The following is a 26,295-nucleotide window of genomic DNA, read 5'->3' as shown; positions in this document are numbered from 1 at the left end:
ACCTGTCTTTCCCTTGTAACAACCAGAGAGGAAATTCAGCAGTGGTACACTACCACTTCCTTCTAAGTGTCCAAAACTCTTCAGCAGACCCACCTGGCCTGCACTCCAGCACAGAGAATTAAAAACAGCCAGGGGAATAAAAGTGCCCTAGGACCACTGTAAATCTTTACTTCATGGAAAATCTTATCTTGCACATGAATATGAGCTGTGAGTAAATTTAATGTGTGGATTAAGTACTGTATGGTCTCCCTCATGGCGGGCTTTTCAACCTAAAAAGAACAAAAGAATAATAATGAGGGTTGTATTTGGGCAGGATTGCAAACAGCTGTAATTTACAGCTGGAAGTTCTCCATTGCAAATGTATCCAGCAAGCAAGTGCTTCTGGGTTAGTGGAACAGACTGCAAAAAAAATTAGCTTTTAACAAAATTCAGCCTTAAGGTCAGAGTTCTGGAACCATGGGAGTCAATAATAAAATCTATTTAGCTCAGTGGGATTAAGCAAGTTTAAGACCTGGCTTAACTACACTGCTTACTGTTAAATAACAACAGAACACACCAGATATTTTAGTTACAGGCATTTTTCTTCACTTGAAAGCTATTCAGGCAGTAGATATAGGAGACAATTGAAAAGATGCCAGCTCTATACGATTAAGGTATATGAGTTAAGTTCTTGCTCTTCTCTGTCCCAGAAAGTGAGTAATCTGCATAGTTTGACCACTTTACAGAAGAGCACAATAAAATTAAAACCATGCTGTGCTGAATAAACACCGAGGGCTTTTCATGAGAGAATGAAAAGCTAATGGGGCCAGTGCATCTTTGCTGACAAAATAGTCAGTGCATGTGCAGAGCAACCTGTCTTCTGGAAGCAGAAAAGCTGTTTCAGTCAAGCTTCTGGGTCACTAATCTTTGTGTTTGCACATAAATCTGCTGGGGGTTACTGTGTCATTCTGAAAACAAGACTGAGTGTACTACACTACAGAAATCAATGGCTAGGTTTAAAAACCTCTTTTAAGTTTGTTTAGATTTTTTTTTCTCATCTTTTAGTTTAGCTAACTGTTACCTCTTTAATAGAATTTGAAAGCAAGAACTGCAAGAGGAACTTCTGGAGAATAGTTAAAAAAAAGCTTTATCATAAGCTGCCATCTCCCTTGTTGCTGGGAGTGCTGGTGTGTGGCTGGGAGCTCTGAGTTGCTACTGGGACACAACTAATGAGCAGCAGTATCACAGGCATCCTTGCTCTAGTTAAGAAGAGACAGAAACTGCTGTCACAGTGGGGGATTTTGGCCCCCTGCCCTCCCATTTGCTTGCTGCACTGAGGTCATGGGTGTCAGGGGGGCAAACCCCCGGGGTGCACCCCCAGCCTTCCCAGCACCCCCTCCAGAAGGGGGAGAAGGAGGGTACTCTGGCAGCCAAATTTTTGCAGAACAGGTTGGAAAAGCTGTAGTCCCTGAGCATGCTTTTAGGGGGAGATAGGGAAATATTTGATCATAAATCCTACATCTGAGGCATGATGATTATTAATACTGAGGCCGTTCTGCTGTGTGGATGAAGGCAGCCTCACCACCTTTGATGAGGTAGGGAACAGCTATCCATCACCACCACTTTTCTTTCCAGGGAGACAGAAATCAAACTGCGGGATTTGGGTTTGTTAATTACCTCCAGGACCATTCCTGCAGGAATGTTCAACATGCAGCCCAGGGGGAGAATGCTGTGAAAAAAATCCCCATGTTTCCTTTGGTCACGGTATTGTCCCCACCAAGTGCAAAATCTGCTTTGCCTCAGCAGTGAGCTTGCACACCTCCAGGGAGAGGGGCAAAATGCTGATTCCAACTCCACTTTCTTTTTGCATTCATTCCAGTTACAGCACATACTTCTGAGCCCTATAACTGTGCCAGCAATTTCACCCACATCCCATACAATTTACTCAGGATTTTTTTTTCCTTAAAGCGGGCAAAAAATTCCAAACAAAACGGTGTTTGTAAACTTGGGGAGGGAAGGTCAATAATTTTGGCGGTCTTACCCTCTGAGCAGAGAGAAATGTTATTCATCCATGCACAACATATAATTCAGCCTAAGTGACAGGCTCTGCTCTGGAGAAATTCTGGCCTGAGCTGGCTTCCAGAGTCAATTACCACTTATTCCCAGGGAGGCGGGGGGCTGGGGGCCAGACAGAGCAGAGGGGGCTGCCAACAAGACATGGGGAAATTTACTCTGTGTCAGCCTGCATGACACAGTACCTCATTTGTGGAAAAATGTAAATCTGCTAGTTCTTTTTCACAGGCACTAAAATGTACAGTGTCTCCTCCCCCTTCCCGACCCCCTTTCCCAAAACTGGAAAAGAAATCAGGACCGTCTTAGAAAGCTACCTTATATTTCAATCAATCCTCTTTCATAAAAGTCATTTAAGGTAAATACCTGTGCAGACCTACAGCCCAACTATAACATTTACTATGGCCCAAATCCTGAATTCCTCACTCAGGCAAGTTTCCCATTGAAGTTAATGGATTTTTTTGCTTGAAAAAGAGCTGAGTAAAACCTGAACACTAAGGATTTGGTCCCCTGCTTATCTGCCTGGAGCACTGCTGCAGTTCCAGAAGAAGTGAAAAAATTAATTAAATTCCTCCAAAATACCAATCTCTTAAAACTTAAGGGGTAAAAAAGGGCATTGTTTTTGTGCATAAAACATACAGAGGATCTCATCAAAGGAAGAGTAATTCCCAGGGAAAGGATTTGGAAAAAGTCAAAAGAGAACATCTCGGAATAAATGAAGTACTTATTGCTGAGAAATGAGCTCAGATATATCTCAGCAAACTCTAAAGCTCAGAATTTACTGCATCATTCATGCCTTCTCCAGTAAGTTTCTTATCTCTCGTTTGGTATCACAACAAGGGATTCTGCATACTCTGTATGAAATACAACAAGACTGTGATTTTTGCAGTAATAAACTCTACACATGCATGACAAATCCAAGCATGCAAAATGTTTAACATCCCAGTTCACAGATACTTTGGGGACAAAATCCGATTATGAGTTATATGCCACAATAAATAGGGCTCAACGTTTCATAAAGCAATTTATAGTTCATAAAAATGACAAAATGTACCTGTCAGATAGAACGCGGAGAGCAGATCTCTGTGCTGCCTGCTGGAAGAAAGGGCAGAGATGTTTATTTTATATTCTGACTTGAAAATTACGAGCACAATCAACACTTTAAAAAATGCGTTACACACATTTTTGTCACATGTCCAAAATGTTAAAGTACGAGCAAACTAGCAGAGAGTCTATAGTCAAATGGACATTCCAGCCTAGAAATGTAAGAACACTTTGTTTAAAATGCCAAAACCCAGAAGATTGTCAAAGCACCGCGCGGTATTTGAGGTCTGAACTACTCTATTTAGACAATTTTTGTCTGTAGGTCCCTGAAAACTCGCCAGGGCTAGGTTTTCTGCTTTCCCCTCTCCCCGCTTCCGCACTCCCACTCCTTCTCCTTTACCATTAGTCTCCTCCCATTCTTCCACAGAAACAAACATCACATATTTGGTTCCTCTGCGATGAATTATAACTTTTGCAAAGCTTGCCAGAGCTGCTGCAGACTATTCATGAACACTGCCATGTTAATCTGCTGGCAACATTTGCCTACACAGTACAGGACTGACCTTTTGCTGGTTTGCTCTTCAGTTTTTGCCTAGTACAACTCTTTGGATAGGGTGGGGAAACATGGTTCTTGTTCTTGTGTTAACCTCCAGCTCTGGGAATAGAAACTGTAGCCTCTCAAGTTTAATAGGACTACAAAGCCTATCCCTGAGCTAGTTTGCCACTTTACTAATATTATTTTTCCCCCTCCTTCAATCACTTCAAGTGATGATTCATGGCTTTGGCACAGTAACTGACTGCTAAGCAAAGATGAAATCCATAATGTTTTGAAAATCTGCCTTAAAGACTCCATTCCACCTGGACATGCCCAGAGTGTCCCATCCCCAGCTGCACATGTCCAGGCTGTGCCTCACATGACACAGAAGGGACACAGAGCTAAGCAGTACAGACAGTCAAGGGGCAGGGAAATAAAAGTTTATTTTCTCATTGCAGTTACCAGTAAATACGTTTTGAAACTGTTCTTCCTGTCTCATCAGCCTGCTGGGGGCTGCATCCCTATTTCCAAACAAGTTAGATGACTTACAGGTATCCTGTAAATATGGTCCAGGTATGGATGTAACCCTTCTGGCTCGGCAAAAATGCTGCTGATGAATTACAAAGAGAAGCTTGAGAAAACCTGACTTGTGGCTGCAGTTACATTGTATTTCACAGAAAGGTGTGAAAAGATCCCCTGAATGGATCTCTGAAGATCTGATAGGAGTGGGAAGAGTTTCCACTTGGTTCTGGAAGCAGGATTTCTGCTCTTGGGACTTTCTGGAATAACTTGTGCCTGCTGGGTTTCTGGGGATATGTAGTTTGATGTGTATTACCCACCAGATTGTCAGAAGACAGTGGCGTGTCTCACAGGAGGGTTTTTCCTTAGTGTTGACTTTCTGCAGTGGGCAGAGAACCTGTGGGAAGGGCTTGGAAGGTCCCAGCAGCTCAGTGGGAGTTTTCCCATGGCATGAACACATTGTCTTTAGTGTTAGGAAAATAACATGGAAAGTCTGGTATTTTTCACTGTTTCCAGGAGGTCATACTATTTCCATGCGCTTTATGTCCAAAACGATCCATGTCACTGGCTACAGGTTTTAAAGAGTGCAGCCACTCTCCAGTCCCATGGGCTGGCATAATTTTTCCTCTCTCCTCTGCAAGGGGTTTGTTAGGACAACATTCCTGCAAGTTCAAGTTCAGAGGATACCCAAACCTTAGGTTTAAGAATGACTTATGGCTTAAACTCTTTTTAAACACCCAGGGCCCATACAAGTTCCTCTGCTCCCATGCCTGATCACTCCCACTAGCAGGAGGCTATGAACATTTTGAATTTCAAGCTGCTTCGATGCTGTGGCCTGCACTACATTGTATCTTTGTCTGCGAAACTCAGGAGCTTCTCTCACTATCTTTGCCATTTTCCCTGGCCAAGTTGTGTAGACAGCATTCAGGTCACCTCTTTTCCTCCCCACATCAGCCAGGGCCAGTCTTTCCATCTCACACAGCCACTATGTGGCAGTGCTGTTCGAGACACTTCCATGTTTCCCACTCTTGGCTTAGGCCACCACAGGTGCTCATGTGTTGGAAAACTGATCCAGTCAAAAAAAATAACAATTTTTTTTGTTGTTGTTGTTTTTTTTTTTTTTTTTTTCCCTCCTGGTTTCCCCTATGTTATTTCTAACCTAGATCCCTTTTCTGAGCTGCTTCCCCAGGCAGAGGGTGTCACATCACAGGGTGCAGTGTGAGAATCTGAACGACACTGGGGGAGTAGTGGAGACCTTTGTTGCTGGCATAAGTTCATGTCCACTAGCAAGGTCACTTCCACCTGACATTGCTTCCATTCCCTTCTGGAGCTGCAGAGCAATCCTGGAGAAAGGTACATGGTGGCTGTGGTAGCCAGAAGGCATTGAAGGAGACAGATTGCTCTACAACCACAGGCCGCATGGATATTGAAGAGACCGCAAGAAAGCAAACATGAACTTTGAGGTTGTTAAAAGCCCCAAATATGGGAAGTGGGATTCATATCACTGTTGTGTTTCCCTAAAATCCCTAATTTTGAGAGGAAGAAGGGCTGGATAATTTCTATTCCAGGCTTGAGGAAAGCTGCCCTCAGGAGGGAAGAGGAGAGGTCCCTTGTCTTGACCCATTTGGTGTGCTAACTGAGCCAGGAGACTGTGCAGAACTGCAGCCTCAAGTGCCAGTCTTCAGGTTCCATCTTGATGCATTCAGTTGCTGAAAGCTTTGAAAAGGTGATCACTTCTGGCCAAGAAAGTGGGTTCAGATGACAGGCAGGGACACAGAAAGAAATGTACAAGTGTGTTTCAGTAAGATCATTCTACTTTTTCAGTTACCCTCTCATTTTAAGTCCTTTAATAAACATCCTTCTTCACTGAGGTGCAATGCAGATTGCATGGAGCACCTCAGTCTTCGGCTGGTGGTCACACATTCTCTAAATGAGACTATTGATTTCTTTCTTACACAGGCTGGAAATAAAACTGTGTTGGACTGCATATTTGTGTGACCCCCTGAGTTGGTAATGGCCCCATTTCTAAATGATGGGGGAATAAGATCCAGTCACAAGTTTATTCTTCCTCCCTGGAGAAACAGATCTATTGCCTGCAATGAAAGGCAGTTAGCAGCTATCCAGCAATTTTAATTCTAGCCTATATTGCTCCCCTCTCCTGGAGAAAGTGAGCCGTTGTAATTAAAGGTAGTTAGCAGTTCCCTAGCAAGTATAAATACTTGCAGCCACTAATTACAATCTGCTCTCCTGTTCCCCTCCTTGCCACAGGACTGGGCTGCTCAATTTAGAAGGAAATATCTGCCCTCACTTCTTGCTAACAGTTTGTGATCCCATTCAAACACATTCAGGAATCCCCATGGGGGTTTATGACCCATAGTTTGAGGAACTCACAGCTATAGAAACAGTTTTTTGTGATTTATTATGTTTCTAATATGCTGGTATTATCTATCTAACAATGTAAGCAAAGGGGTGGTACTTAGTATCATATAATGCCTGCATGACTATTTTTTTAAGAGCTACATTTTGATTGTGCTATTTAATTTGCATTTTATTTTACATCGTTAACAACTTTACTGAGGCCAACTCATCATCCATCAAGAAATCTGAGAGTATGTTCTACAGTCTTTATTATTCCTGGAAGTAAGTTACTATGCTGGTTATAGAAATTTGGGATAAGAAATAATTTTGATATTGCTGACAGAATTTAAATATCTACAAGACTTAGCACTAAAAAGTGCTTTATGGGAAGCTTAATAGTCTCTTGATAAGTGATAGAATGTGTTCACTAGCAAGGAACATAATCCTGAATTTTCAGTTCTTGGAATCAGCGGGGTTACTAAATGAAGGAAGATTCTCCTCAATATGAACACGGATATTGGAGGCCAACTCACCACACAGTAACTTAAATGCTGAGTAGGAAGCAGGGAAGGGAAAAGACCAATCACTCAGATGTCTCAGGTACTTTAGCCAGAGAAACTAGCCACAGTAAATGAGTATGAATTGTGCTGTTTCACTACATCAAGAATTGCAAATTACAGGACAGTGGCTGGTTAGACTTCTTTGATCCCCAGCTGAGTTGGTTCATATACAATTAGGGCAGAGTTTCATTGATCTGTCTATAGTCTATTAATCATTCATGGAAGATTCTAGCTGTACCCCAAGACTACTGGGACAAAACAAGTTTTCAGCCAGCAGTAATCATGGTTGGGTTCTCAATCTCCAGAGATTTCATCTCCTTTCTCTATCCTTTATTGCAATGAGCCAGAGCTTGGGAACATATTCAGGTTTCAGTGTGTGTTAAATGAGCTACCAAAATTAGCTTGAAGTGTGACAAGTTGCAATCTGTTGTTGAAGGGAAATCAGAGAGGAAATTAAATACTTTTATTGTAATTGGGACTGAGCAGTGAGCTAGCTCATTGTAATTGGGACTGAGCAGTGTGCAGAACGGGTTGAATACAGCTATTGAGATGGAGATACAGGAGTGTTAAAAGTGTTCCCCAGAAATCCCTCTTTTTAAAATTTGTTGCAAAAGGATTGCTTCATAAACTGCTGGGTTCACAGGCATTTTTGGATAAGAAACAAATGAAAACTACCAATGTTCTGCTGGGCTTGGAAGACTGTCGTGGAGGCACTGCGGGCTGACTGTAGATGCATTTTCCTATACCTCACCCACAGCAATCTTTGGCAAATAAAAGCCAATAAATTGGCTGTTGGCAGATTCAGGCATTTTGCTTTCCATCTTGCCTGTCCTGTGGATTAACTGTTGTTTTTGTGAGAGAGCTCAGTTACAGCAACTGTATGGAGTTACACGAACTACACCAGAGACTTCCCTGAGATGTCACAGGTGTACACGTGGTGAGAATTTGAACCATTTCTTTGGCAACAGTGAAGCAATACGTGCTGCCTGTGCATGAATAAATTGCACAGCTTCCATACCATCTTGTTTGTCTTCCTTGGGTGGTGGGTGCTGCCCTGGAACTGTGCAGTGAACCATTTATGCTCTAAGTCAGCAGCTCTCATATTAGCAACCACCCAGAGTGCTGGATGTTACCTTGTATTGGACTGCAGTTAATGAGCTGTAGACACACTTTTTCCAAGCCAGGGTAAAGGAAAGATGTCATTACTATATACTGTCATTTGGGAACCAAACCAGGAAAAACACTTTTATATCTTTCTTCTTTCACATTTCACTCTTCACATATCTTCCATGTTGATTCTGTTTTCATTTCCAAAGGTTTTGTTGGTTTTTTTAGCTTAAATGCAGTTTATTCTTAAGCTAGTGAAGCCAGGAAGAAATTTTTGTGAAGGGCACAACCTGATTGCATGCTGCAGTTTGGGCGATAGGACTCCACAGAATGGTTTTTTTTTTTTTCTGCTTCAAATCTGGGTGTTGTTGTGGACTCAGAGCAAAACTTCTGGATAATTCTCTTATTGTGAACCCATCTCAGTCCAACCACATGCAGTTTTTCACCTTTCACATTAAGATGAGTTTATAAACACCTTCTTGTGCTGGAAGTTAGACCTGTGCCTGTGATACAGAGCTGCCCTGCAACCTCCCAGGTGTTTATAGGCTGTGATCCAGCCAGCCAGCCAGCATCCCTGCTCTAGACAAGCTCAGTTCATCCTGTGGATATCTTTCACTTCAAGGCATGTTCTCCCAATGTGTTAGCATCTTTCTCCCATGTCTTGAAACTCTCTCCAGTTTTCGGTATTCTCCTTGAAGAGTGCAGAGCTGCTCATCAGGGCTGAAAACAGAGATATTGGAAACCTCTTGCACCCACAGACTTGCTCTGGTTAAATGCCCATGAGTATCTTGTGGCCACAGGAAGTTGCCCAAGGAGATCAGGTCAGGCAATTTATCGCAAATGATTCCTGACATGCCTTCTCTCACTGCATTATTCTGTACACCTCACTGTTCTTAGGGGCTTTGTTTGAGGATTGCTTTCCAGTGTGAATTTCTGAAGGATTTAAATTCACTTGTAAACTGCAACTTGAGTGTTTCTCTGTAAATTTGCAATATAAATGTATGAATGTGATTTTCACTGACTGGTTCATATTTATTTAAGATTTACAGACTGTAAGATTTAAAAGGGTCTTCCTTTCTTCCCATTTTAGAGCTGGTTATCATCAGAGCCACATCTTTTAAGAAACTGTAAAACTCCTTCTGGATTTCATGATTTCTCTGATGTCTTTCAACACCTCAGTATTAATTTTTCACCCTGGAGTTTTATTATTATATTCTTGGCATACATTGTTCTTTCTCCTCTGCTTTGCCCATTAATCCTTATTAATCTTCAGGGGCAACACAGTCTAGTGACTTGAACATGGCACCTGGGAGTGAAAGGCCCAGGTGCTAATCCCGACTTTGCAGTTGGCTTGCCGTGTGGCTTCAAACAAGCCACATCTCAGCCACAGTCTCCCTGTCAGTTCTATAGAGATAATAATTCTTGCTTAGCTCTACCTAAATGCCCCTCACGGGCATTGTATTAAGTAGTTAATACTTGTAAAGTGATTTGGATCTCCAAATTGCTGTATAATCAGCATGGGTATTAACCATACAGAGATTTTTATAAATCTGTAAGTGCTGAGGCTTCTGTCCTGCATCTGCTCAGATTTTTCCTGCAGTCTGGCCCCAAAAACCATGCAAGGTTTCAACACAGATGAGCTAACTTTCGTCTTTTTCAGTGGAGATGAACAGGAGAAAAATCCTTGTTATTTTATATTAATAAATGGTTAATTTCCAATGCCACTGTTAGGAAGGTCTCAGTCATTGCAAACACTGGAAAGTCATTGCAAAGTCACCTTGGAAAAACCCCCTCTGTCTCAACAGAAGTAGTCTTCTTATCCAGGAAAAAGTAACTTGGTTGAAGTGCTGCTTGCACTGAGGCTGTTGCAGACAAGAATTGTCAGCGCTGTGCCGCAGGCATTAAAAGATTTATTGGGAAGTCTGAAAGCTCAGAAATTAAAGTAGATTTTTTTGAGAAGTCCATATATTTGAAAATAGGGGAAAGACAAGCCTAAATTCCCCAAATAGTGGTAACACTTCCCAGGGATGTGCTATGTCAATCAACTGTGATGCATTTGCTACTACCCAAGTATCTGCTTGGATTGTGCAAGGAAATAAAAAAGAAGACAGGGGTAACATCCTAGGCTGATTGAAACCAGTGGTTAAACTCTCTCTGACTTCAGAGGAGGCAGTTTCATCCTAGGTGCAGGAGAAATTGTAGCAATGGTTCCTCAGTCTCTTTTTCTTAAATGGTAGTTTTGATGGATTGACTTCTGAATCTTTTTACTTATTTCTCATCATGTTCTAATATAGCCTCTACTCCCTTTATAATGTCTTTCTTCCCACAATTTATTTTCTTCATTTTTTTTTTTCCTTTAATCCCTTTCCCCTTTTGTGTTCATTTTGTTTTCTAACATGCTCTCAGCTGCCTCTCTCTAGTTCTGTTGTCTCCCACCCCTGTGCACCACATCTCCTTCACACAGCTCCTCATGCTGACATCACCCCTGCCTGGGCTCAATGGCCAAGGGGAGAGAAGTGAGCTTGGCCTTCTGCCTAGCAGGGAGCAACAGGCAGCTCCTGGGGAGGCTGTGAGACTGTGTTTGTGTGCATGCCTGAGTGTGTGCACACCTGTGAGAGACACAGCTTTTAATAGCTGTGATGTTACAACAGCACTGATTATTTGTGATTGCTGGTTATTTAACCATTCTCTCGCAGGCATGCTGGAATGCATTTGCCTGAAGGCAAACAGAGCTTGGTGGCCAGGCTTGAGCAGAGCCAAGACTCAGGCACAGTGTCTGGCTGCAGCAAGGGCTCTCTGCAGCAGGAGGAAAAGTGCACAGCCTGGAAGGCTTATGAGAGACAGGGACAAGCAAAATCCAGCCTGGAAATGTTGGAGCTAATCCTTTCTTATGCCTCAAGTTAGCCAACACTGCTGAATTGATTGCAGTAGGATACATTCCCACGCCAGTCAAAACAGGTGTTCATACAGTAATTCAACTTCACAAGGAGAGAAAAGTTCTAAAAAAATATTTAAAGAAGATGGGGTTAAGAATGTTACATCAGATACAGAAAGAAGTCTTGGAAAAAAGTGATATGTGTGGAAAAGGGCAGGCTTTGGAGATTTACCAAGTTAAAACTTAGCTTAGTCACAGCATCCACATGAAGAGACAAGGAAGATGCCCTTACATTTAAAATTTAATTTCCTGTCTATTTTGGAGTTTTGCTACTGAGGAGCATGCAGATCAAAGTGTCATGCTCAAATGGGCCCAAATTTTGTGCATTTTATGCACTCATTTTCCTTTCTGATCAAGCATCAAGTATTGCACTGATGTCCAAGATCCAAGCAGGTCTCTAACTTTTTTCACTGTCATTTATAGTTGTGGCGTTCAAATTTAGAGCTTGATCCTGCCTGCCAGCCATGGAATCTGATTTTGTAAGATAGGCAGTGATGTGAGCCAAGCTGGCAGGACAAGACTGAGCTCTTATTTTGTTTCATCTGACAGTTTCAGTGAGGCAATCTCGGTCTTCTTGTCATGCCTTGTGGAAGTGCAAATTTAGATGTCATGGAGATTTTAAAATCAGAGCTGGCAAACCACAAAAAATCCTTGGCTCAGCTGGCTTAAATCTTACTCTGGATTCTAGTTAAGTTGGATACCAAAAGAATTGCTTTTCTAATACACAGGAAATAATGGACTTACCCAAGTTAAGTAAGGCTGTTACAGTGCCTATTCCTCCAGTCCAAAAACACACTCACATTATAGTGACAGGGGGCTGAACAGAGCATTTGAATTGATTAAAAAAACACCTGAGGTTCCAGCCATTCCTTTACCCAAAACTTATTTTTTTCCACTTTTGCTTATCTCTGCTTTGTGTGGTTTTGGTTGCAGTCAGACTTGTGTGCAGCCAGACTTCACTAAATATGTTTTCTGTGCTCAGTAGAGTGAAAAACTTCTCATCAGAAAGAGATTTTCCTCCAAGTTTATCAAGGCTTTTTTTTTTGAGAGAAATTCATTTGCAGAAATGATGCAGGCTCTGTGCTTTTTCTCTAGACCTGAGTGTTCTCATCTTCTTTTTCACTCATTTTCCTTTCTGATCAAGCATCAAGTATTGCACTGATGAAGAGGTGAATAAAAGGGAATACAACACTAAAATGACATAATGTGGTTAAAATATTTGGACATGGCATATGTGAACCCAATTAGCACTGTGTAAAAATGGTTCTAATAATGAACAGGGCTATGCAGTGTTGTGTTGCAATTTGTTTGCAGTAAAACTCTTCTCTATATATTCCTGCCTTGGTGCTCTGCTCAGTTCATCTTTGACTTTGGAAAGTGCTCTCCTAACAGGCTTACAGAAAGAAAGCTTTGCTCCTTTATCAATTTGTTTCAGAATTCATTACAGATGGCATCAAATTAGCTGAAATATTGCATTTCAATATGCAGAAGTACTGTTTATAATGACTCTACTAAAAATCATTCCTTCTGGGTGACTAGATGTGTGACTGTTCATTTCAGGATGATTTTCCTCCAGAAGTGAAAGGGAAAAGTCCCACACCAATTGCCATCGAGCACATAGATGGACTTTTGTCCTATTGCAGTGTTGTGACAGATTTGGCTTGTGCTCTTGTCCTAAATGCCTGTGCTGCTGACAGTTCTACCAGAGAGATGCATTTCCAGCAATGCCCTGGTAACCCTCAACACATACATGATGGGAACAAAATATAGACATGTGTGTTCCCACGGGAGCTACAAGTGTAACTCCAATCAGCATCAGTTTTTATGGCTTGACCACGACCAGGGTGATGCTGAAGCATGGACAAGTCCCCCGGGGCCAGCAGCCCACCCTGACTGTCCCTGGGCTGCTATGGGTGGGAGGCAACCCCAAGATGCCCAGGAAGGCGCCAGGCTGGGTGGGCTTCCATCACCCTATGGGGCTTGAGTGGCGAGCCAGATCAGGCTGACAAGCCTTTTATTTTATTGTGTTAAAGCTGTGAACTTTCTGAGGCTGCTCTTCCCCCGAGGTCTCCTGTGAAATGACAAGGCTTTCTGTTTGTCTTGGCTTGCCTGCGGAGGGGCTGGTTTCGCTTACACCGCACACCCTGCAGGGCCAGTCTGTCTTTGTCCTCTCTTGAGGAAGGTGGCCACTTGAAGGCAAATGTGCCTGATCTCTTCCTTCAGTGCAGGACACACGAGCAAAATGAAGGAACTTGAGAGGATTGATTGCTGCCTCCCTGTGCACTCTGCGAGGGGGGCATCTTAAGCCCCTGAGTTACCTGCCACCACAGGAGAGGAGTCATACTATTTTTTCTTTGAAAAGAAAAATCTTGTGTCTTCCCTTTCGAGATCAGCCGGGGTTAGAGTGCAGAGCCATGTCCCTGGGAGTGTGTTCTGATTGCTTCTTCAACTTCTGTTTATACAATTTTACAAAATTTTGGCAGGAATCAAGAGCACATACCAGGGTGTTGGCTTTTATGAATCTCGTGGGATGTGAAAGTCAAGCTGACTTGATGAACTTTGGTTACATATTCCAGACAAGCACAATGACTCTATTTATTCAGACTTGGCAGCCAGAATGCAGATTGACTCTGTGGGTAATAAATTTTCACAGCCACAAAACTTCAGCGGCAACCAACCTGATCCTGTGCAAAAAAAATGCATATGAGGAAGCAGACTTGGGTTGCAAAAATATGTTAGATTATTATTCCATGTATGCGTACCAGTCAGTTAATTTATTTGGCTATTGATTGACACGAATTGCACAAATGATGCCAGGGATCTTTCTCCCCTTAAAGGAATTATTTTCTATTACAAAATGTGCATGTTGTAAAAGGACAAGTGGGGGTGGGGGGGGGGGAGAGAATTGTTCACATTACAATTGACAATCTCCTTTTAATATTTCACCCAAGACTGATTTAAGTTATCCAGTGACCTCTATGGAGAAGAGCAGGGTATTATAATGGGGACTGTTTCATGTGCTATGCCACACTTCAGAGAACCAAAAGGCAATAACCACTACAATTCAGTAGTCTGAACAATCTTAAGTACAATTTTGACATCTTCATGCTACAAAGCTTCAGATGCTTTCTGGGAGAGATGATGATGAAATTATTACTCTATGTGTTATAAATCAGAATGAATTGGCTCTTTAACTTGCAGATTTATGTTAACTACCTTGGTATCTGCTAATTGCATGCTCTTCAGATATTGATTGAGGATTAAAAAGTATATTTTCTTCAATCTGTGTGGTGTAAAATATGCCAACAGGAAATTTTCTCTCTGCATATTAGATCCTATGATCACTGCCTGTAAAATTGAAATGATCATTTTAAATGGATAAACTATGCTCATTAAAGAGGAAAAATACATTTATGTAATTAAAATTATGAGACTAATATGTGTGGATAATATAATTACTGTGGGTGCACATGTACTCAGCTCAAAGCCAGCCTCTTTGGCTTCTCATGGGTCTGTGAATCTCACTACCTTAATTGCAGGTGTTGAGGGAAGGGTTGGGAATGCTTTGTCCACTGCAGTCTCGAAGATTTTAATCATGCCTCTGTCTTGCATTTGGCCTCCCTCATCCATGGCTCACATTCCTTGGTTTGGTCACAGCCCTGGGAGCACAGAAGCACCTGTCCCCCTTTGCACAACTTCAGAAACTTCCCATTGGCTGCTTGGCAATTTCAGACTTAAATGCAAAATCTCTTCCAAAGTTTTCAAAGTTTTTCCTCTAAATTTCTCCATTTAGAAACAAGCAAAATTAAAAGCTTGCCAGCTTGTGTACAGCTCGCCTTCAGCTCTTTGAGAAACTGGACTACTTGAATGAGTCTGACTGCTCAAAGGTTAATTTATTACATGAGGAATATCTGGGAATCTCTCATGTACTGTTCCTATCTATTAATCTCTGATTTTTTTTTTTCTTTCCTGTTTCTGAGCTCAGGAGATATGAGATTAAAGAGCCTCTGAGTTAGGAAGGAAAAGGAAACGAGTTCTGCTGACATTTAAACACAGGTCCATCTGAGCAGTTATTGGAAGAGAGAGTCTGTGTTACTCATTTTTGTGTCTATTTCCTGCAAGGCGGATGGAAAGGTAGTGTTTTGTTTTTTCAGCAGGTATATTTATTTAGGATTGTTCATTAAACAAACCTGGGGGTCTCAGCTAAGGTTCTACAAAGCATTTCATACCAGGAGCAGGAGCATTTCATAGCAGGAGCCAGACTGCCTCTGGGAGATTTTTGTCTGTATAGCCAAGTTAGGAAAAAAAAATGTGACTAGGAAAGGGGACCAAATAAATAGTAATTTCTAAAGGCTGATCATGCTAGGGCCTGTGATGATTAGAAGTGAGTCATGGGATCTCAGCCCTGCTCTTTGCTGCATGGGTGGTGAGCTCTGTCCTGGCTCTGCAGAGCTTGCTGGAGCACTGAAGTGAAAGACCCAGCCTGTATCAGCTGCATCTTGGAGCCCTGGTGACTGAGCAGAGACCTGGCACAGCACATGAACACACAGAAGATGTTAATAATTACAAGTCAGTGCTAAACCAGAGGTCCATGTGTGCCTGCCTGATTCGCAGGACTTTTCCACAATCTCTTCTCTGCCTAAACTAATCCTATTCTTTATGCACAATAAACGCTTTCACATGTCCTTTTCTGCTTGCTATAAAGCAAAGCAGAATTTTTCCTCTCTGGGTCTCCCAGCCTGTTTCACTCTGACATCATTACTCAGGATCCTGTCCCCCTGCCTGAAGGACATCTCTCCTGGCCAGCAGCTTGTGCTTCCCCTATCACCCAGCCCCTGGCTGCAATATCATGGCACCTTGGTCTGCTTTTGTTACTCTTCAGACATCCCTTGTCTCCCTCTCTTTACTTTGTCCTATGTTGTCTGTGAGCTGTATTTTAAGCTATCTAGACAAGCAGGAAGAGTAATTAAATGTGAAGTGTTTCAGGATGAAATATGTTAAACAAAAAGAAATTGAATAAATATGTAAATAATGGAATATCTGTGCTGAATCTTAACACCAAGAAGCTCTGCTCAAAATAGATAAAACAATGGTTTAATATAAATATTTAAAAGTTTTGATTTACCTGTTGTTTGGAATATTGTAAAACAGAGACATCTAATAACAATAGTTAAAGAAAATCATGCCTATCCTATGAACCTATAATTATTTGTCTAAGTTCCTGAATTTCATAAGTCTAGATATCCATCTAGCCTACCCATCTAGGTACTCCAGTTACCCATGACTGAAATAATCATATTTGAAGCTCACATGGCTTTGCTCCAGCCAGCAACAGTACCATGCAGCTGCTTGCTCACTCCCCCTGCCCCAGTGGGATGGGGAGAAGAGGCAGGGGAAAAAAAAGTTCATTAGTTGATATAAGAGCAGTTTAACAGTTTAAATAAAATAAATAAAATAATATTGTAAGAATTATAATTGCAATGAAAAGGGAGACAATAAAAAGAGAAAAATAAATTCCAAAGAAGGACAAGTGATGCAAAATACAATTGCTCAGCATCCAGTGACTGATGCCCATCCCATTCCCAAGCAGTGATTTGTGTGTCCCAGCAAACTTCCTTCAGTTTATGTACTGGAAGTGATGTTTTGTGGAAGGGAATTCCTTTTGGCCAGTCTGGGGCAGCTGTCCTGGCCATGGGCTCCCCCAGCTTTTGGTGCACCTGCTCACTGGTGGAGCAGGAGACACTGAAAAGTCCTTGACTCAGGGTAAGCTCAGCAACAACTGAGACATCAGGGACTTATCAATGCTGTTCTCACACTGAATCAAACCACAACACTGCACCAGCTACTAGGAAGAAAACTGACTCTATCCCAGCCAAAACCAGGACAGAAGACCACATTATATCTGTGAGATGCAACCACGAGCAGTGTTACCCTCATATACTCTGGTGAAGGCATGGGTCATGCATTTTAGGGAAAGAAGAAAGGGAAGGGGGTCTTGGCCTCTTATTCCCAACCAAATTATCCAAGCCAGGATACTGAGAAGGAAAGAACACAGCACAGCATTGCTTGGCAACGAGGCACTCAGCTGGTCATGGGAAAGTCAAGCTCCAGCCCTATTCTACTGAGTCCTTAACTATTTAGACAAAACACAACAATATTTTAAGGAAAAACTAGGAGACAGTCCTACACCCAACAAAACCTAGCTCCCCTGACACATGGAAAACATTGGATGGTGTATCTGCTGCCAGTCAGGTAGTTTAGGGTGTTTAAAACACAGTTGCTGTAATCACTCTGTTATGGAGTGAATCAAATGCACAGCCAAGGGTTTTTCTCAGTTTTCTTTAGTTTTCTTAGCAGGCAGGGGCCACGCAGAGTCAGGACCAAAAATGCTCAGAGGAGAGGCCAGGGCTGGGGGAGGATGCCGGAGGCAGGTAAGAGATAAGCAGCCCAGCAGCTAATCCCCAGGGCCAGCTCATGATTGCAAAGTTGGCCTGAACCCTTAATCCAGAATTCCTGTTTCTCCCCTCCTTGGCCACTCTTTAAAACAAAACAAATTCAAATCAGAAGGAAGCTGATACAAAAACCTTCTGGGTCGCATCAAGGTAATAAATCAAGAGCACTGCAGCCTGCTCCCTACCAATCCAGCAGTTAGCACATGCAGGCTGGCTCTGAGCAGCAACATCTGTTACTCCAGTTACAGTACTGCCATGTATTTTGATAACCTTTCTGTATGTTTAGAAAAAGCATTAGCAAAATATTTGCAGTAGCTCAGTCTCGACATGAAACATGCTTCAAGTGGCACATTACTTGTCTGGTTCTTACCTGGTCATTCTCCTCTTCATCACTGCTTAACTTGAGGTCATCTTCTAGCATTCTGGAAAGCAAGCAGAATGAATTATAACTTATCAAAATGCTTTACGTTGGATATTTTCTCAGACTTACTGTAAATATTTAATAATGTAAATAGAAAGAAAATGTATTATATCTCAGGAACTTTGTAGCTGTGACACTATATCTTATCAAGTTGCTATCAGCTAACTTTTTAACTAATTTCCTACTATTGCTGCCTAAAAGAAAATGTTGGAGTAATAATGGATTTTGCAAAGATTCTTGTTATTACAATCACTGACAAACAATTTTATATGCTAAAAAGAATATTTTTGATGCTGACAGGTCAGTAGTCTCCCTGAGGGGAAATTTTTGTCCATTTGGCTTTGAGCTTACAAAACAGAAGTAGATGTTTACACTGGCAATACTGCAGCACAAAATAAGGTTCAGTGATGTTTCCCAAAGGCCACTTTTACTTTATTGCTTGTTTGATGTAAAATTGACATTGACTGAAACAATTAAAACTAAAATATATTTTCTCAGTGCACAAGAGGATGCACAGGATTTCATCGTCATGTAAATATAGAAAATAACCCATCTTTTCTAATAAGATTTCTAATAAGGTTTTCATCCTGCCTTCCCATATCCTTTCCCCAACTTGATTAAACTGGTTCACAAAGAAGAGGAATCTGGTTTTTACCTACATACATTTTTTTTTTTTACAATCTAAGATTAAGTAACAAGAAGTTAAAGGAGTTGAAGACGTGCAAAGATTTCCCCCAGTGCTTGAAAAGTCTTAGAGAATAGGACCTATTTTTAAAAAGTGCCTCAGTAATAATAGTAATAATTCAGAAAGTTGCTAATTTTTCTTGCACTCTGGGAAAAAAGAATCTGTAATTTCATCTCGGCTCCAGAAGAAAGCTTGGTGTGCAATTCAAACACATCCTGTGCCGTGGGTGGTCCCCGGAGTGTAAGTATTGCAAGAAGACATATGTAGTAATTTCAAACCACCTCCTTGTACTTGTGCCTAGATCTTCCAAGAGCGTGCCTGAAAAGCATGACTCTTACATGGGCTACATGGTGTGCTGAAAAGAGCACAGAGCCTCACCACGCTCTCCTCAGCTCCCCGCTGTACGCACAGTCCCTGCCTGTTGCTGCTGTCACAGCTGCTTCCCTCTTTCCCCACGGCGCCTTTCAGGGACTGTAGGTGTATAAGAACAGGACTGGGGGTCGGAGCAGAAATTCTTGCTAGTTCATCTCTTAAAGATTCTCCTCTTGCTTTTTTTTCCCACATTTCCTTCTATATGTGCCAACATTTCTCCTCTGTAAGATCAACGTATCAAACTCAGCGGAATCTCTTGGCAATGCAGACACCTCGAATATAGAGGACACTCATTGAGTTGGAGGGACTTGACAATCTCCCAGCAGGACTTGCCTATGTTTTAGCTCAAAGTATGTCCATTGTCAGGAAAAAGCTCTCTCTGCCTTCTCCCTTTGATGGCCATATCAACGCAGGCACTGACCCAGCTAACAAGCCCTGTTGAGAACTGGGCAAACAGGACAGGTGTGATGACACAGGATACAGCTCCTAGGAGATAAACCACGTCAGAGAGGGAAAACTTCCTGTAAACACCACAAGATCCATACTGGCCTTGGATCCTGTCACTTACAGGGATCCAAACAATCTTATAATTGCTCATTCTTTTAATTGGATCTGTTCAGGCCATCCCTCATAAAACAGTGCACGAAAATAGAAAGCTCAGATCTGGGATTTGGCACCTATGTGATGAAATCTGCACTGATAGTGATTTAACCAGAAAGTGGTAAGCTTGTGTGAAAAGAACTCCCAGGGTGTCACCTCTTGCTCTTCTTTGAGTGCATGAATTTCTGCTACTGATGTGGTAGCTAAGTACATTTACTTTAGGTTTAGCAGTTTAGTTCTTCTCCTAAATGGAAGCTGAAAAATCAAAAGCATATAATGAAACATTCTAGATACCTCTGTGTATTTATCAGTGTCCTGGATTTTCGTATTAACACATAAAAAAGTGTTTTGTGAGCTTGTCATTCGAAGCAACTGGGATATTTAGAAGCCTTCAGGCTGTGTGGTGGTGTGAGACAAGGACTACAATCCAGTACCATCCACACAAAAAGAACAACAAACGGCAGCACTGATCCTTCAAACTCTCTTTGCTTGTACATCTTAGACCATCTTTATTTTCCCTGTCTGCTTTTCATTTCAGAAGTGCTGCTTTCCAAGAAAAGCACTGCCTGCCTGGGGCTCGCAGCTCCTTTTGGAACTACCATCATCCTACAAACATGCTCCTAACACTGGGGATAGGAAGAAGACCAGGTCATCATAAAATGCTCACTTGCTTGCCTTTTTTTCCCCTAGAGAGGGATCTGGCTGATACAGGGATGTATCAGGTTGCCAGTGTACAGGTCTACTTTGTAAAGCAGGAGCTGTGCAGGTATAACCTCTGTGCCTGAAAGTCTTCACTGGCTCCCAGTTTTCACTCTCAGGTGAGGCCCTCAGCCCTCATCCACAAAGCCACAGGCAGAGCAGGGCACATTGTCACCTGGCTTGGGCAGAGAGGCTCCCTGGGCACCAGGGCAGCTCTCACAGCCCTGGCTGAAGCACACTTGGGGTGAGGAGGGGATGTTTATGTTACAGGGATCCCATTTTGCACTAAGTGTCTTAAGTAAGGATGGATTGAGTATGGATGCTTTTGAGGAATGTTTCTCCTTAACAGCTCATTTCCATCAGGAAAACAATGGTGGTTGAAAGAAAAATTCCACAACTGGACCAGCAGACCCCACTTGAAGAGAGTTAGAACAGAAGTAAAATACTTTAAGCTCACAAGAGGTGTTACATTAAATTGTAATTTATCTCAAAAGCACTTTGACACTGAATGAGCTTTAGTACACCCTGTGTTAGCAGAGCACTTCAGACCATGTTTAAAACAACCCTTGTTTGGGATGGGATGTCTTTAAATACTCTGGTAAACTTAGTGTAAGGATGGAGAGACAAGCTCATCTGCAAATGCAGCCTTTTCACTTTTTTCAAAACATTCAGGCCAGTAAGTGACGTCATCCATGGGCTTTCAGCTTCTTTAAAATGAACCTGGCTTTGATGTATTCACTGGTGGCACTGGTAAAGAGGTAAGTAAATACAGCCTTGTAAACAAAAGCCAGAAAAATGAAGTGGTACTCTGAAAAACACACAGCACCACTTAGTGCTTCTGCTCTTGAAAAGGGCACATATGGTCAGGAAGTCACTTTGCAGAACCTAATTATACGTTTTAGTGAAATCTCTGTGAGGTCGTGGAGGCAGTGAGGGGTGGGCTCAGGCAGGAGTGCTCACTGCTCTCTAATTAATGCATTTGTTCCTTTCTCTACAAAGAATGCGACAGGTAGAGACACAATGAAAGGAAAGGAGGATGGGTTTGGGATACTGACAAATGCCTCAGCAAGCCAGCTGGTTTCATTCTCCAGTAACCAAGGGGCTGCAGCCTGGGGTGATGGGCCATTCAGTTACAGGGGAAAGTGGGGGTGTGTGCAGGCTTACTTACACAAAGAGAAAAATACAAAGTGATCTAGAGGGCACTGATATACAACATCTGCCAATGTCAATGTGACTGTGTGACCAAATCTCCTACCCAGATTATTAGAAACCATGACCTGTTTTAATCTGAGGGTTACTCATTGCATTGGTTCAGAAGGGTACTGGGGCTGGGGCAGCCATGTGGTGCACTGCAGAGAGACCTGTGGGACTCTTGCTCATCCCAACATGCCAAGGGGCCAGGAGTTGCTCCTGGTCAAAATTACAGGGGATTTGGGATGGGAGGTCATCACAAGCTGCCAGGGAACCACCTTGCTCAAATGGAATAGTTGAGACTTGTAACTCCACTGTTTTGATTGGCTGCCTTTTCTCCTGATCTGTCACTGCAGGAAAGCTAAGTCCCAAAAAAGTGTTATCTTCAGCCCCAGCCCTCTGGGAACTAACATCCAAGTAACAACAATTTTCTTGTGTGAAAGGTGGAGTCAGGCCTTATGTCAAAGATTTGTGACAGAGCTGGAAGAATCTCCTTCTGAGAAGAAGGAGCTGCTGGGGAAGGAGATGTCAATGCAGCAGTGTCTGGAGGAGGTTGTCCTCAAGAGCCAGCTGACAATCTGTTGTCACTTTTGACGTACGTATGGGGCCACTCAGAGATGCTTCCAGCATAGCCCTACTTGCAGGGATATCTATTTTCTTCCACAGTGAAGACATGCCTGAATCCTGGAATTATCCTTCTCACCTGCTGATGCACGTGAAAGAAGCAGCAGGCACCACACCTTGTATTTCACTTTAACCTCTGATAAATTTCACATTCCTTGGCCTAATGTTTTATTTCCTTCTCCCTGCAAATTACTTATTGAGGTATAAACTTCTCAAAAAATTCCACTGTGTTTTGGTGTGGGTTTTTTTTTTTTTTTTTTTGTGATTAGAGAAAGGTTCCCTTCTCAAGAGAGGTTATACAAATGAGGGACAAAACTCTACGTCCCTCTGGTGGTCTAAGCTACTATACAAGGTATGGTCTTTCTTTATGATAATGTTGATAATTATAATGACCAGAAAAAAAAATCAAGAAGGCAAGGGAAAAATATCGATAGTAATTAAATCATTAACACTAATACTTTAGGAGAGAGCATGCCAATGGTTTGTGAGGCCAGGGCACAAATACATGAATATTGCGATTATCATTTAAATAAACTCGGAAGTCACTGTCTTTGCAATCTGTAAAAGATCTTGTGAATGTGTTAATCTGATGAAGTATATCGTTCTAGTCAGTATATTGCATCTCAGTCAAAATACTGTGTGTATTATGGACTTCTATGATTTCAGCTCCTTATGTAGGAAAGGAACTTCAGTAATGGAAAAATACTTTGATTTCAGCTGAAGAGGAACCCCACTAAGCAAAGAGTTGTAATGAAATATCAAAATCAAATAACTAAGTGCTCATTCGAGTTTAGGCTACCACAATGTTTCATTCTGAATGCTTTTGAAAAACTAACTTATTTTCAATGTAACTTATTGGCATTTTATTTTCTTTCCCATAAATGCATACTGACCTTTCAAGAACTGGACATTAGTTTTGATATTACCAGAAACACAGAAAGAAAACAGATATTATTCTAAGTAGCAGTATGCTAGAAGACTTTCAGACTGACCCCAGATGTTTAAAGTCACAACTGATGTGCTGATATAGGAGAAGAAAAGTATTCCTTCACATTATAAAAAAAGCAAAACAAAACCTTCCCAGGGGCACCGCACAATGTAAGACCTTTAACTCTTGTCCCCAGCAAAATGAGAGAGAATGTCAGGTGGGAATCTGATGTTCTTACCCAGACTGTGCCCTTATGTTACTGGGATTGTTTCAGCTACGAGTGCCCACGTACATATTATGACTTAAGCTCCAATAAGACAAATGCACCTTCAGTTTCTGGCTGTCTTCCATTGCTTTCTAAAAGAGAAATGCTAGGAAAAATATGCCTGGTAAGAAGTACAGAGAATTCATAAGAAACAGATGAACATGTTTCCTTTCTTAAAAAAAAAAAAAAAAAAAAAAAAGGGAAAAGGAAAAAGAGAAAGAAAAAAAAGGAAAACTAATGTTGTTACTATATCCTTGGTTACTTGCACATAACAGATGGGCAGTTATATTCATTACTTACCTACAGCCAAAACAGGTATTTCAAATGGCTTTGTTTACTAATCCTAAATATAGGAGTGGCTGGTTTTATACAGTAGTAATTTTTAATTAATTAGATTCTGATTGCTGAAATTATTTTTCACTCTAGTGCTATAACTGATGCAAATGTTTCACTTTGGAAAAGCTCATGCATTTATATTATCTGAAAGGTGTAGTATTTATTTTTGTTTTATACAAAATAAAGTCAAAAGCTTATGGATTAAGGTAAACAACAAGATCAAGAGGATATTTTATAAGTGCTGTAACAGAGCTTTCAGCAGGATTGTAAGACCTCTGCAAGCACTGCTTACAGCATCTAAAATTCACTCTGAATATATGTTTAAGTTGTAAAAATCTCCTAACAAACAGTTTGTGCAAGTTCTCCTACACAGAAACATGCAGGAAAACATGATTATATAGAATACCATCAAATCTAATTAAAAACAGAGGGAGAAAGCCAGTAAAATCAGGCTGGTGAAATATTAATGTACTTAATGCTGGAATGAAGCCTATATATCAATGTGAGATTTAATTCCAGAGCGTAGAATTTAAATGCCTGAAAAACGGACTCAGTCTATAGAAATAGAATTAGCAATTCCAATAAAAAATAGATACTCTGAAGGAAAAGTTTTCTGTCCTTGGCTTGATTCCATCTAGGCTGGTCTGCACTGCTCAAAACCATATTCAAAACCATTTAGACCAGCTAAATATTCTGCTAAATTCCCATTACATTGATGGTCTCATTAGAAATGCAAGGCAGTCCTCTCCAAGGACTGCCATCACTCTCTCTTAGGAGCAGAAGCTGAAATAAGGTTTCTTCTGCAGCAGCTGCCCCTGTGAGCAACTGTGTTTGCCCTGGTGATGTTTTTCCCCTATAAAGAAAGGGACAACAAGTGCAATTGAATCAGACCCTGAATTTTTTAACTCCTTGTCAGGATGGTGAGAAAGTGCCCCACAGGCCACTGCACTTTCTGAGAGTGATGTTTGGGCAGAAGGACCCAGAGTACCTCCTTAAAAATAAGAGAGATTCAGGAAAGCAAGGAAACAAACCCCTCTGAGGCCACTCCCTGAGCAAGGAGGCCACCAAAAAATGCACAAATACTCAGAAAAAGGGAAGAGTGATGAGCGACTTATCAGCAGCTCACGCCTAAGTAGTCCAATCAGTCTGAGGGCTTGCCAAAGTTTCATGGCTAATCACGCTCTGTGTGACAGGAGGAAACACATCTGAGGAGTAAGAGTTTTGAATGTGCTGCTTGCAATTTTCTGATCTGTTTCTTGCCCCCCTGCCCCTGCACCCCCAAAGCTTCTCTAGGTGTGATTAGCAGTTATTTACTAACGCTCTCCCTCTGATTTCTGAGCCATTGCTGATGCTGCCACCTAAAAAAATATTCATTTCAAATGTGAAATGAAGTAAGAGTGCATGAACTGCAGCACTGCCTATGTGTCAGCCATTGTGGCAGAAATTTTGGGGAATTTAATGTGTCTGAGACAGAGCTGCCACTGCCAAGTCTCCCCGCTGAATGTGCAGCATCTGATTTTGTACTCAGTGATTATTTCCTTTCAAATGATCTCTTACTGCCTAATCCCCAGCAGTACAAGCATCTGTCCTTATGCTGGAGTCATCATGAAGATGAGGTTTACCCCACATTTCAAGGTACATCACGAATGACTTTTGCTCAGATTTTGCTAGTCTTCCAGCCGGTGCCTGCAGTGTGACATGGAAGATCTGCAGCTGATTTTAAATAACTTATTGTCTCTAGACACTGTTCAGCTTCTTGTCTGGCAAACTTGCTTTTTCTCATGTAAAAAAATATTTATTGACTCTAACATTATTACAGCTTTAATACTTCCAGCTAATCAGAGGCTATTGCTAGAATTTCTTTATTATTGTTGTTTTTCATGTACCTTAAGAAACCCCATATTCTCACTGTCCTTGAGCTTTCGTCTAGTATCATCCATTCCTTTTATCCATATTCAGTATTTTACATTTTCTTTTTTAGACTGTTATACGTAATGTATATGTATTCATATTACATATATTTTAAATTTCATGTCTATTGCAAAAATTGCTTTTTCTTTCTAATTACTACTTTTACTTGACCACTGAAGCTGAATTAGCTTTCAGTAAAGTTGTTTTTTGCCTTGATTGTGGAAATGCAGCTTTTTGCTAACCTAACAAACTCTCCTTAAAAAATTTCAAGCTGCCTTGTTTCTTGGCTTTTCTACCTCATCAATTTATGGTCAACAATATTTTATGCTTTGTGACACCTGCCTTTCCTTATTGGGACTGTCCTTTATTTGTCTAGCTTGGACATAATAAAACCATGGTCTGGTTCACAGGCAACCATGTGCATCCCATCCACTGACCAATTAATCTTTATTCAAAGGAGGGGTGAGAATGTCTGGTGAAACCTCATCAGTGCTAGAAAAGTGCCACAAAGACCATCTGCAATCTTCACTTTCACAGCTGTCTATGTGGACCTCTGGTGCTATTTTCCAAACTAAGACCTCTGAAATCCACCTGATAAACCTGCCTTTCCTTTACAGATTGATGCTGATGGAGCACCTTCATCCCCTCTTGTAACTGGAGTTGATATTCAGTTGATATTCTGTCTCTGGGATAAAGAAGAAGTT

At 41.5% G+C, this 26,295-nt stretch overlaps 1 protein-coding gene across 1 annotated transcript in view; it reads right to left on the bottom strand.

Annotated features, from left to right (window-relative positions):
- AFF3 (ALF transcription elongation factor 3) overlaps nucleotides 1-26,295 on the bottom strand; it is a 315,284-nt gene that overhangs the window by 67,857 nt on the left and 221,132 nt on the right. The window contains exons 9-10 of the mRNA XM_053934722.1: nucleotides 17,930-17,981; nucleotides 3,104-3,144 (exon numbers count right to left, since the gene is read on the bottom strand). Of these exons, the coding sequence (XP_053790697.1) occupies nucleotides 3,104-3,144; nucleotides 17,930-17,981 (93 nt within the window). The remainder of the gene's footprint in view (nucleotides 1-3,103; nucleotides 3,145-17,929; nucleotides 17,982-26,295) is intronic.

The sequence above is a fragment of the Vidua chalybeata genome, chromosome 2 (assembly GCF_026979565.1).
Source record: "Vidua chalybeata isolate OUT-0048 chromosome 2, bVidCha1 merged haplotype, whole genome shotgun sequence".
Lineage (NCBI taxonomy): Eukaryota > Metazoa > Chordata > Aves > Passeriformes > Viduidae > Vidua > Vidua chalybeata.
This window is presented reverse-complemented; position numbering and strand designations above follow the sequence as displayed.